Source organism: Anomalospiza imberbis, unplaced genomic scaffold (assembly GCF_031753505.1).
Source record: "Anomalospiza imberbis isolate Cuckoo-Finch-1a 21T00152 unplaced genomic scaffold, ASM3175350v1 scaffold_43, whole genome shotgun sequence".
Lineage (NCBI taxonomy): Eukaryota > Metazoa > Chordata > Aves > Passeriformes > Viduidae > Anomalospiza > Anomalospiza imberbis.
Window position 1 is genome coordinate 762,963 of NW_027100039.1, and position 12,617 is coordinate 775,579.

Sequence of the window (12,617 nt, forward strand, 5' to 3'; positions counted from 1 at the left end):
AGCCATTTGGGGAGATTTTGGGGCGGTTTTGGGGAGATTTGGGGGAGATTTTGGGGAGATTTTGGGGCGGTTTTGGGGATACTTTGGGGAGATTTTGGGGCGGTTTTGGGGAGATTTTGGGGAGATTTTGGGGCGATTTTGGGGAGATTTTGGGGCGATTTTGGGGCGATTTTGGGGCGATTTTGGAGATACTTTGGGGAGATTTTGGGGACATTCTGGGGCGGTTTTGGGGGAGATTTTGAGTGATTTTGGGGCGGTTTCGCGGACTTTTTCGGGAGATTTTGGGGACACTTTGGGGAGATTTTGGGGACATTATGGGGAGATTTTGGGGCGATTTTGGGGATACTTTGGGGACTTTTTGGGGACATTTTGGGGACATTATGGGGCGGTTTTGGGGAGATTTTGGGGCGGTTTCAGGGACTTTTTGGGGAGATTTTGGGGACACTTTGGGGACATTTTGGGGAGATTTTGGGGACATTCTGGGGCGGTTTTGGGGAGATTTTGGGGCGATTTTGGGGCGGTTTTGGGGACATTTTCGGGAGATTTTGGGGGACATTCTGGGGCGGTTTTGGGGAGATTTTGGGGCGGTTTTTGAGGGATTTGGGAAGATTTTGAGGGATTTTGGGACGGTTTTGGGGACATTTTGGGGACATTCTGGGGCGGTTTTGGGGAGATTTTGCGGCGGTTTTTGAGCGATTTTGGGACGGGTTTGGGGAGGATTTAGGGACATTTTGGGAAGATTTTGGGGGCGGTTTCTGTGCAATTTTTGGGCTGTTCTGGCTGATTGTCCTGGGGTGATCCGAGGCCAGATTTTTGGGGCATTTCCCGGCTGTTTGGGGGGGGGGGGGGTCTTTGTCCAGTTTTTGGGGGATCTTGGGGTTGTTTGGGGGCGTTTTCCGGGTGATTTTTTTTTTTTTTGGGGCGATTTTTTGTGTGTTTCCCCCCCCCCCCGTCACCATGGCAACGGCGCTCGCCGTGACGTCACCGCCGAGTCCGGGGGTGTCCCCACGAAGTGCCACCACTGTCCCCGACACCAATGAGTGTCCCCAAGAAGCGCCACCGCCGTCCCATCCCCCTCCCCGATGTCCCCAAATTGAAGCCACCAAGTGCCACCAAGTGCCACCGAGTGCCACCGAGTGCCACCGTCCCCCGTCCCCTCTCCCGGCGCTGTCACGGCGGGAAGGGACCCGCGGGTGTCACCTCGCTGTCCCCAAGACACGAGGACGGGGACGCTGCTGCTGCTTCACCTTTATTGGGGACAGGTGACAGGGACAGCGGGACGGGACACGGGGACAGGGCGGGGACAGGTGGCAGGGACCGGCTGGCACCAGGCGGACGCGGGGACGGTGACACGGCGACGGTGACACGGCGACGGTGACACGGCGACGGTGACACGGCGACATCCGCGGCGCTACAGCGGCTCCCACACTTCCTCCGAGTGTCCCCAACCTGCGGAGGGGACACGGGGGGGGACAGCGCTGGACGCGGTGTCCCCGGGTGTCCCCGGCTGTCCTCGGCCCGCGTGCCCACCTGATCCCTCACCGCGGCTGGCGCTGTCCTCGCTGTCCCTGGACGTGTCGCGGCTCCCGACGTCCCCGAAGGGCGCCACCTTCGGCCACTTCTGACGGGGGGGGTGGCCCTGGGGACGTGTCCCCTCCTCCTGGGGACGTGTCCCCTGTCCCGGGACAGGCAGGAGTGGCCCTTGGGGACCTGTCCCCGCTCCTTGGGGACGTGTCCCCTGTCCCGGGACAGGCAGGAGTGGCCCTTGGGGACCTGTCCCCGCTCCTTGGGGACGTGTCCCCCTGTCCCGGGACAGGCAGGAGTGGCCCTTGGGGACCTGTGCCCGCTCCTTGGGGGACGTGTCCCCTGTCCCGGGACAGGCAGGAGTGGCCCTCGGGGACCTGTCCCTGCTGTCCCCTGTCCCGGGACAGGCAGGAATGGCCCTTGGGGACCTGTCCCCGCTCCTTGGGGACGTGTCCCCTGTCCCGGGACAGGCAGGAGTGGCCCTTGGGGACCTGTCCCCGCTGTCCCCCTCCTCTTGGGGACACGTCCCCGCTCCTTGGGGACGTGTCCCCTGTCCCGGGACAGGCAGGAGTGGCCCTTGAGGACTTGTCCCCGCTGTCCCCTGTCCCGGGACAGGCAGGAGTGGCCCTTGAGGACTTGTCCCCCGCTGTCCCCTGTCCCGGGACAGGCAGGAGTGGCCCTTGGGGACTTGTCCCCCGCTGTCCCCTGTTCCTGGGGCCATGTCCCCGCTGTCCCCTCCTCTTGGGGACGCGCCCCCGCTCCTTGGCGACGTCTCCAAGCTCTCGCCGAGGCTCGGGGACGTCCCCAAGATCTCTGCGGCTCTTGGGGAAGCCCCTGGTGTCGCTGGAGCCACGTCCCCAAGCCCTGGAGCCACGTCCCGAGACCCTGGGACCAGGTCCCCTCGTGTCCCCCGCGCTGTCCCCGCGGGCAGCAGCGGCTGCAGCAGTGACGTCACCGCCTGTCCCCAAGGCTCGGGGGACAGGGAGGGGCGCGGCGGGGCCTGGGGAGGGGTGGGGGGCACACGGCTGGGGACAGCGACAGCGACACCGCGGCCCGGTGCCCACCCCCGCCCCCCCACTCCGTGTGCCCGATGTCCCTCCTTGTCCCCAAGTGCCCCCCTTGTCCCTAAATGTCCCAAATATCCCCAAATATCCCCAAGACTTCCCCATGTCCCCAATGTCCCCAAATCCCCCCCATGTCCCCAAATCCCCCCCACGTCCCCAATGTCCCCAGATCCCCCCCGATGTCCCCAAATCCCCCCTCATATCCCCAATGTCCCCAAATCCCCCCCAATGTCCCCAGATCCTCCCCCATGTCCCCAAATCCCCCCCATGTCCCCGATGTCCCCAAATCCCCCCTCATATCCCCAATGTCCCCAAATCCCCCCCATGTCACCGATGTCCCCAAATCCCCCCTCATATCCCCAATGTCCCCAAATCCCCCTCAATGTCCCCAAATCCCCCCCATGTCCCCGGTGTGTCCCCTCACCCCCCAGCAGCAGCAGCGTCCCCAGGGCCACCGCCAGTGTCCCCATTGTCACCTCCACGGCGCTGCCAGCCCCCCCCCCCCCGCTGTCCCCAACTTATGGGCTCGGGGACAGGGACGTCCCCTGGGTGGGGACCGGGGGTGGCCGTGCCCCGGGGCGGGGACGGGGCTGTCCCCGAGGGGGGGGACAACGGGACACGAGGGTCCCCCAGGGTCCCCAATGTCCCCAGCTGCCCGCGTCCCCGATGTCCCCAACCCCTCCCTGGGGTCCCCAACCCTTCCCTGGTGTCCCCAAGCTCCCCTCAGGTGTCCCCGAGCTCCCCTCAGGTGTCCCCAAAGCCTCCAGGTGTCCCCAAAGCCTCCAGGTGTCCCCACACCTCATCCCCGCGTCCCCCCGCCCCCCGTGGTGGCACCTCGGCGACAATGGCCCATTGTCCGGAGCCACTGCCCTTGACCAGGTGACAAGTCCGGGCCGGGACACAATGTCCCCAAGGAGGCGACAAGTCTGGGCTGTGTCCCCAATGTCCCCAATGTCCCCAATGTCCCCAAGGAGGCGACAAGTCTGGGCTGTGTCCCCAATGTCCCCAATGTCCCCAAGGAGGGGACAAGTCTGGGCTGTGTCCCCAATGTCCCCAATGTCCCCAATGTCCCCAAGGAGGCGACAAGTCTGGGCTGTGTCCCCAATGTCCCCAATGTCCCCAAGGAGGGGACAAGTCTGGGCTGTGTCCCCAATGTCCCCAATGTCCCCAATGTCCCCAGGTGTCCCCAGGGTGGGGACAGGCCCGGACTCGCCGCTGTCACTGCCCAGGGGCGGCCTCAAAAATGGAAAAAAAATTAAAATTTTGGGGGAATTCGGGAGGATTTGGGGAAAATTTGGGGGGGTTTGGGGAATTTTGGGGAATTTTGGGGGGATTTAGAGAATTTGGGGAATTTCGGGGAATTTGGGGGAATTTAGAGGATTTTGGGGGGAATTCTGGGAAATTTGGGGGGACATGGGGTAATTTTGGGGGGAATTTGGGGAAATTTGGGGAAATTTGGGGGGACTTGGGGAAATTTTGGGGGGATTTGGGGAATTTTGGGGGGATTTAGAGGAATTTGGGGGGATTTGGGGGAATTTTGGGGAATTTGGGGGCATTTGAGGGAATTTTGGGGAAATTTTGGGAAACTTGGGGAGTTTTGGGGGAATTTGAGGAGATTTGGGGGAGTTTTGGTGGATTGGGGAAATTTTGGGGGAAATTTTGGGGGAAAATTTTGGGGGAATTTTGGGGGAAAATTTTGGGGGAAAATTTTAGAGGAATTTTGGGGAACTTGGGGCATTTTGGGGTCCCTCAAAGGCTCACGGGATGGTCCCGGAGACTTTCAGGGTGAGTGAATCGGATTTATTGGAATCCCAGGGGGATTTTGGGGGGTTTTTGAGGGGATTTTGGGGGATTTTGGGGGGATTTTGGGGTCACAGGAAGGACTCAGAGACTTTCAGGGTGAGTGAATCGGATTTATTGGAATCCCGGGGGGATTTTGGGGGATTTTGGGGGGATTTTGGGGTCACAGGAAGGACTCAGAGACTTTTGGGGTGAGTGAATCGGATTTATTGGAATCCCGGGGGGATTTTGGGGGATTTTGGGGGGAATTTGGGGGATTTTGGGGGGATTTTGGGGGGTTTTGGTGTCACAGGAAGGACTCAGAGACTTTTGGGGTGAGTGAATCGGATTTATTGGAATCCTGGTGGGATTTTGGGGGATTTTGGGGGGATTTTGGGGGATTTTGTGGTCACAGGAAGGACTCAGAGACTTTTAGGGTGAGTGAATCGGATTTATTGGAATCCCGGGGGGATTTTGGGGGGATTTTGGGGGGGATTTTGGGGTCACAGGAAGGACTCAGAGACTTTTGGGGTGAGTGAATCGGATTTATTGGAATCCCAGGGGGATTTTGGGGGGATTTTGGGGGGATTTTGGGAGATTTTGGGGGATTTTGGGGGGATTTTGGGGCCACAGGAAGGACTCAGAGACTTTTGGGATGAGTGAATCGGATTTATTGGAATCCCGGGGGGATTTTGGGGGGATTTTGGGGTCACAGGAAGGACTCAGAGACTTTTGGGGTGAGTGAATCGGATTTATCGGAATCCCGGGGGAATTTGGGGGTATTTTGGGGGGTTTTGGGGGATTTTGGGGGATTTTGGGGGGTTTTGGTGTCACAGGAAGGACTCAGAGACTTTTGGGGTGAGTGAATCGGATTTATTGGAATCCCGGGGGGATTTTGGGGGATTTTGGGGGGATTTTGGGGGATTTTGTGGTCACAGGAAGGACTCAGAGACTTTTGGGGTGAGTGAATCGGATTTATTGGAATCCCGGGGGGATTTTGGGGGGATTTGGGGGGGATTTTGGGGGATTTTGGGGGATTTTGGGGGGATTTTGGGGCCACAGGAAGGACTCAGAGACTTTTGGGATGAGTGAATCGGATTTATTGGAATCCCAGGGGGATTTTGGGGGATTTTGGGGGGATTTTGGGGGGTTTTTGGGGGATTTTGGGGTCACAGGAAGGACTCAGAGACTTTTGGGGTGAGTGAATCGGATTTATTGGAATCCCGGGGGAATTTTGGGGGTATTTTGGGGGGGTTTTGGGGGATTTTGGGGGATTTTGGTGTCACAGGAAGGACTCAGAGACTTTTGGGGTGAGTGAATCGGATTTATTGGAATCCCGGTGGGATTTTGGGGGGATTTTGGGGGGATTTTGGGGGGGTTTTGGGGGGGATTTTGGGGTCACAGGAAGGACTCAGAAACTTTCAGGGTGAGTGAATCGGATTTATTGGAATCCCGGCGGGATTTTGGGGGGATTTTGGGGGATTTTTGGGGGATTTTGGGGTCACGGGAAGGCCTCGGGGGGCGGCACCGCCAGCGCGGCCGAGCTGATGAGGAAAACCTTGACGTAATGCACGGCCTGGGGGGAGGGTCGGGGGTCAGCACCCCCCCCCCCCGGGACCCCCCAAAATCCGGGAACCCCCCCCAGGACCCCCCAGGTGAGTTCCCCCCCCAGGTGTATAATTTGCCCCCCCAGGTGTAATTTCCCTCCCAGGTGAATTCCCCCCTCCCCCAGGTGTGTCATTTCCCCCCCCCCCCCCAGGTAATTTTTTGCCCCCCCAGGTGTAATTTCCCTCCCAGGTGAATTCCCCCCCCCCCAGGTGTCTTTCCCCCCCTCCCAGGTGAGTCCCCCCCCCGATGAATTTCCCCCCCCAGGTGTGTGTCCCCCTCCCCCAGGTGTGTCATTTCCCCCCCCCCCCAGGTAATTTTTTGCCCCCCCAGGTGTAATTTCCCTCCCAGGTGAATTTCCCCCCCCCCCAGGTGTGTAATTTTCCCCCCCAGGTGATTTTTTTGCTCCCCCCCACCCAGGTCTAAAATTTCCCCCACCCAGGTGAGGCTTCCCACCCCCCAGGTGTGTCCCTGCCCCCCCAAGGTGTGTCCCCCCCCAGGTGTGTCATTCTCCCCCCAGGTGTGTCCCTGCCCCCCCAGGTGTGTCCCCCCTCCCCAGGTGTGTTCCCCACCCCCCAGGTGTGTCCCTGCCCCCCCAAGGTGTGTCCCTGCCCCCCCAGGTGTGTTCCCCCCCCCAGATGGGTCATTCCCCCCCAAGGTGTGTCGTCCCCCCCCCCCAGGTGTGCCGTTGCCCCCCCCCCCAGGTGTGTCGTTCTCCCCCCAGGTGAGGTTTCCCACCCCCCAGGTGTGTCCCTGCCCCCCCCAGGTGTGTCCCTGCCCCCCCCAGGTGTGTCCCTGCCCCCCCAAGGTGTGTCCCCCCCTCCCCAGGTGTGCCGTTGCCCCCCCCCCAGGTGTGTCATTCTCCCCCCAGGTGTGTCCCTGCCCCCCCCAGGTGTCCCCCCTCCCCAGGTGTGTTCCCCCCCCCCCCAGATGTGTCATTCTCCCCCCAGGTGTCCCCCCACCCCAAGGTGTGTCCCCCCCCAAGGTGTGCCCCCCCTCAGGTGTGTCCCCCGCTCTCCAGGTGTGTCCCTGCCCCCCCCCAGGTGCGCCCCCCAGGTGTGTTCCCCCCCCAGGTGTGTCCCGCCCCCCCCAGGTGTGCCCCTCCAGGTGTGTCCCCCCCCCAGGTGTGCCCCCCAGGTGTGCCCCCCCAAGGTGTGTGTCTCCCCCCCAGGTGTGTCCCCCCCCCAGGTGCCCCCCCAGGTGTGTCCCCCCCCCAGGTGCCCCCCCAGGTGTGTCCCCCCCCAGGTGTGCCCCTCCAGGTGTGTCCCCCCCCCAGGTGTGCCCCTCCAGGTGTGTCCCCCCCCCCAGGTGTGCCCCTCCAGGTGTGTCCCCCCCCCCAGGTGTGCCCCTCCAGGTGTGTCCCCCCCCCCAGGTGTGCCCCTCCAGGTGTGTCCCCCCCCCAGGTGCGCCCCCCAGGTGTGCCCCCCCCAGGTGTGTGTCTCCCCCCCAGGTGTGTCCCCCCCCAGGTGTGTCCCCCCCCCAGGTGCCCCCCCAGGTGTGTCCCCCCCCAGGTGCGCCCCCCAGGTGTGCCCCCCCCAAGGTGTGTGTCTCCCCCCCAGGTGTGTCCCCCCCCCCCAGGTGCCCCCCCCAGGTGCGCCGCTGCCCCCGTACCGCGCAGAGCCCGGCCAGCAGCAGGAGGGCGAGCAGGAGGCAGAGGAGGGCGAGGAAGAGCAGGGGGCAGCCGGGGGGAGGCGTCTGGGGGGCGCCTGGGGGCGGGGCCAGGCGCGGGAGGGGCGTGGTCAGAGCGGGGCACGCCCACTGCGCCACACCCATCTCGCTGCCCCGCCCCCTCACCTGCCCCGCCCCCTCGGGGCGCGTCCGCGGTGACGTCATCGCCGACGTCGTCGCCGACGTCGTGGCGGCGGCCGAAGGGGGCGGCCCCGAGCAGCGGCCGCTCCGCCCCCGGGGTGACGTCGTCGGTGACGTCATCGCCGTCGTCATCGTCGGGGTCCGGGGGGCGGTCCAAGGGCAGGAAGGGCGTGATGTCATCGTCGGCCGTGACGTCATCGGCGGCGACGTCATCGGCGAGGTCGCCCCAGGCGGCGTCGAGGTCCCCGGTGACGTCACCCAGCAGGGAGGAAGTGACGTCGTCGGCGGTGATGACGTCATCGCCGGTGAGGGGACACAGGCCGGGCAAGGTGACATCATCGTTGTCCTCGGTGAGGTCATCGAGGAGGCCGTATCCGTGGATGACGTCATCGGTGAGGTCATCCCGGCGGATGACATCATGGAGGAGATTCCCGCCGGGGACGACGTCGTCGACGGCGTCATCGCCAGGAAGGGGAGGGGCGCGGTGGACGGCGACGACGCCGTCGACGCCGTCGATGACGTCACTCCCCGGCGCGACGTCATCGTCCCCGGGGAGTGGGGCTGCGACGTCGCCCCACGTGATGACGTCATCGGGGAAGCCACGTTCCATGACGTCATCGGCGACGTCGCTCTCGGGGGTGATGACGTCATCGGCGAGCTCATGCAGGGTGATGACGTCATCAGTGACATCATCCAGGTCCCGCGAGGAGTCGCTCTCGGCAGTGACGTCATCGGTGGGGTCAGGGCTGATGATGACGTCATCAACGAGGTGACACCCAGGGGCTATGACGTCGTCGGCGACGCCACTCCCGGAGGCGGTGACGTCATCGGTGACGCCAATCCCAGGACGGGAGGCGATGACGTCACCGACGGCGATGACGTCACCAGCGCGACTTCCCTCCGGGACAGAGGAAGTGACGTCATCGCCGTCGGTGGCATCGGCGGTGACATCAGCGGCGACGCCTCTCCCCGGCGCCGAGGAAGCGACGTCACCGGCGGGGGGAGGGGAGGGGCTGCCCCGCCCCTCCATGACGTCACCGCCCTCCCCCGCCGCGATGACGTCATAGGCGATGACGTCATAGGCGATGACGTCATCCTCTGGCTCCTCCTCCTCCGGGGGCGGGGCCAGCACGGTGATGGTGATGCCACCGGCCCGGCAGGCGACAGCGGCGACCCCGAGGGTCCCCGGGGCGGTGACGTCACTGTCCCCGACGTCCCCAACGTCCCCAATGTCCCCTGTGGCAGTGACGTCACTGTCCCCAATGTCCCCAACGTCCCCAACGTCCCCAATGTCCCCTGTGGCAGTGACGTCACTGTCCCCAATGTCCCCAACGTCCCCTGCGGCAGTGACGTCACTGTCCCCAATGTCCCCAACGTCCCCAGCGTCCCCCGGGGCGGTGACGTCACCGTCCCCCCTATCCCCGTGCCCCCTGTCCCCGGTGTCCCTCAGAGCGGTGACACCCGTGTCTCCGCTGTCCCCCGGGGCGGTGACAGCCCTGTCCCCAAGGTCCTGCAGGGCCCAGGCCTGAGTGTCCCCAGGGTCCCTGAGCAGCTGGGCAGGGATGTCCCCGTCCCCAGTGTCCCTGTCCCCAGTGTCCCCGTCCCCAGTGTCCCTCGGGGTGGTGGCATCGCTGTCCCCAGTGTCCCTGTCCCCAGTGTCCCTGTCCCCAATGTCCCTGACCCCGCTGTCCCTGTCCCCAGTGTCCCTCGGGGTGGTGGCATCGCTGTCCCCAGCATCCCTGACCCCATTGTCCCTGTCCCCAATGTCCCCCGGGGTTGTGACACTGCTGTCACCGCCACCCTCGTCCCCCGGGGCTGGCACGTCCCTGTCCCCAGTGTCCCTGTCCCCAGTGTCCCTGTCCCTCAGGACAGCGGCATCCAGCGTGGGGACAGCCCCAACGTCCCCAGCGTCCCCGATGTCCCCAACGTCCTTGTCACACGGGATGGGGACACCGCCCTGTCCTCCATCCGTGGTGACCGCGATGTCCCCGATGTCCCCAGCGCCCTCAATGTCCCCAGTGTCCTTGGTGACCCCAATGTCCCCAACATCCCCGATGTCCCCAATGTCCCCAGTGTCCCCAAAGTCCCCAGTGTGCTTGGTGTCCCCAATGTCCCCGATGTCCCTGACGTCCCCAATGTCCTTGGTGTCCCTGATGTCCCCAAAGTCCCCAATGTCCTTGGTGTCCCTGATGTCCCCAAAGTCCCCAGTGTCCTTGGTGTCCCCAGTGTCCCCAATGTCCTTGGTGTCCCTGATGTCCCCAAAGTCCCCAGTGTCCCTGATGCCCTCAATGTCCCCAGTATCCCTGATGTCCCTGACGTCCCCGATGTCCTTGGTGTCCCTGATGTCCCCAAAGTCCCCAGTGTCCCCGATGTCCCTGATGCCCTCAATGTCCCCAGTGTCCCCGATGTCCCTGACGTCCCCAATATCCCAAATGTCCCCGATGCCCTCAATGTCCCCAGTGTCCCCGATGTCCCTGACGTCCCCGATATGCCAAATGTCCCCGATGCCCTCAATGTCCCCAGTGTCCCCGCTGTCCTCGGCCGGCGCCGCGGTGACAGTGATGGTGACGCCGCTGGCCCAGGGGGTGCCGGTGCCACCCCCGGTGCCACCCCCGGGCTGTCCCCCGGGCGGGGCCGGGCTCTGTCACCTCCCCGGGGGGGACAGCGGGGGAGGGGCCGCCCTCGGCCATGGGGGGGACCTGGGGGACAGAGGGGATGTCACCGGGGGAGGGGACGCGGCGGGGACACAGGGGACAGGTGACACAGGTGACACAGGAGTGACACAGGAGTGACACAGAGGTGACACAGGTGACACAGAGGTGACACAGGTGACACACAGGTGACACAGAGGTCACTCACGGGTGACACAGGTGACACAGAGGTGACACAGAGGTGACACACAGGTGACACACAGGTGACACAGGTGACACAGAGGTCACTCACGGGTGACACAGAGGTGACACAGGTGACACACAGGTGACACAGGTGACACACAGGTGACACAGAGGTCACTCACGGGTGACACAGGTGACACAGAGGTGACACACAGGTGACACAGAGGTGACACAGAGGTGACACAGGTGACACAGAGGTCACTCACGGGTGACACACAGGTGACACAGGTGACACACAGGTGACACAGGTGACACAGGTGACACAGGTGACACAGGTGACACACAGGTGACACAGGTGACACAGGTGACACAGAGGTGACACAGGGGTGACACAGGTGACACAGGTGACACAGGTGACACAGAGGTGACACACAGGTGACACAGGTGACACACAGGTAACAGATGACACACAGGTGACACAGGTGACACAGAGGTGACACACAGGTGACACAGGTGACACAGAGGTGACACACAGGTGACACAGGTGACAGAGGTGACACACAGGTGACACACAGGTGACACAGGTGACACGGGTGACACAGAGGTCACTCACAGGTGACACAGAGGTCACTCACGGGTGACACAGAGGTGACACAGGTGACACAGGTGACACACAGGTAACAGATGACACACAGGTGACACAGGGGTGACACAGGTGACACAGGTGACACACAGGTAACAGGTGACACACAGGTGACACAGAGGTGACACACAGGTGACACAGGTGACAGAGGTGACACACAGGTGACACACAGGTGACACAGGTGACACGGGTGACACAGAGGTCACTCACAGGTGACACAGAGGTCACTCACGGGTGACACAGAGGTGACACAGGTGACACAGGTGACACACAGGTAACAGATGACACACAGGTGACACAGAGGTGACACAGGTGACACAGGTGACACAGGTGACACAGAGGTCACTCACGGGTGACACAGGTGACACACAGGTGACACGGGTGACACAGGTGACACACAGGTGACACAGAGGTCACTCACGGGTGACACACAGGTGACACAGGTGACACAGGGGTGACACAGGTGACACAGGTGACACAGGTGACACAGGTGACACACAGGTGACACAGGTGACACAGGTGACACAGGTGACACACAGGTGACACAGGTGACACAGGTGACACAGGTGACACACAGGTGACACAGGTGACACAGGTGACACAGGTGACACAGAGGTCACTCACGGGTGACACAGGTGACGCCGTACCTGCGCTGGCCCCCGGGGGCTCCGAGCTGCTCCGGGGCTCCCTGAGCCCAATTTGGGTTTTTGGGTCTCGGCAGCTGCGGCTCCGAGGGGGCGGGGCCAGAGCGAGGCCCCTCCCCAAGCCCCGCCCCCTCACAAGCCCCGCCCCCTCCCTTAAGGGGGCCACAACCTCATTAAGGGCAATTCTGAATTTTATTTATTTTTTTCACAAACAAATGTGAATTAATTTATAAACCCAGAGAGTTTTATTTTGTTGCGTTTATTAATGAACCCAGATCATTTTCTGTGCTTTAACCCCCTTTATTTATTTTATAAATAAACACTATTGTATTTACTGACAAAACCAGGTTTTTTCTTTCCATTTAATTCACTTTATTTAATTCATAAATAAGCATTAATTAATTTATTTATTTATAAACCCAAAAGCATTTTTTTTCATTTACTGATAAACCCAGGCAATTTTCTTCCATTTATTTAACTTTATTTAATTTATAAATCAACGTTAACTTATTTATTCACAATCCCAAAAGCATTTTATTTTATTTCTTTATTTTATTTTATTTTTTAAAAATTACTTAATTAATTTTATTGAACAAACCCAAACCTCTTTATTTCATTTAATCCACTTTACTTAATTGATAAACTAACGTTAATTTACTTATTCACAAACCTGAAAGCATTTTAATTATCTATTTATTTTTTATTCTACTGGACA

At 61.3% G+C, this 12,617-nt stretch overlaps 1 protein-coding gene across 1 annotated transcript; it reads right to left on the reverse strand.

The window, feature by feature from the left end:
- Positions 1-5,803: 5,803 nt before the first annotated feature.
- LOC137466724 (uncharacterized) lies at positions 5,804-10,425 on the reverse strand (the record flags this gene model as incomplete). Its single annotated transcript, XM_068178406.1, has 3 exons — positions 5,804-5,943; positions 7,584-7,678; positions 7,767-10,425. Coding segments are annotated over 3 exons (2,829 nt in total), but the record flags the coding sequence as incomplete, so codon positions are not given.
- Positions 10,426-12,617: the final 2,192 nt, after the last annotated feature.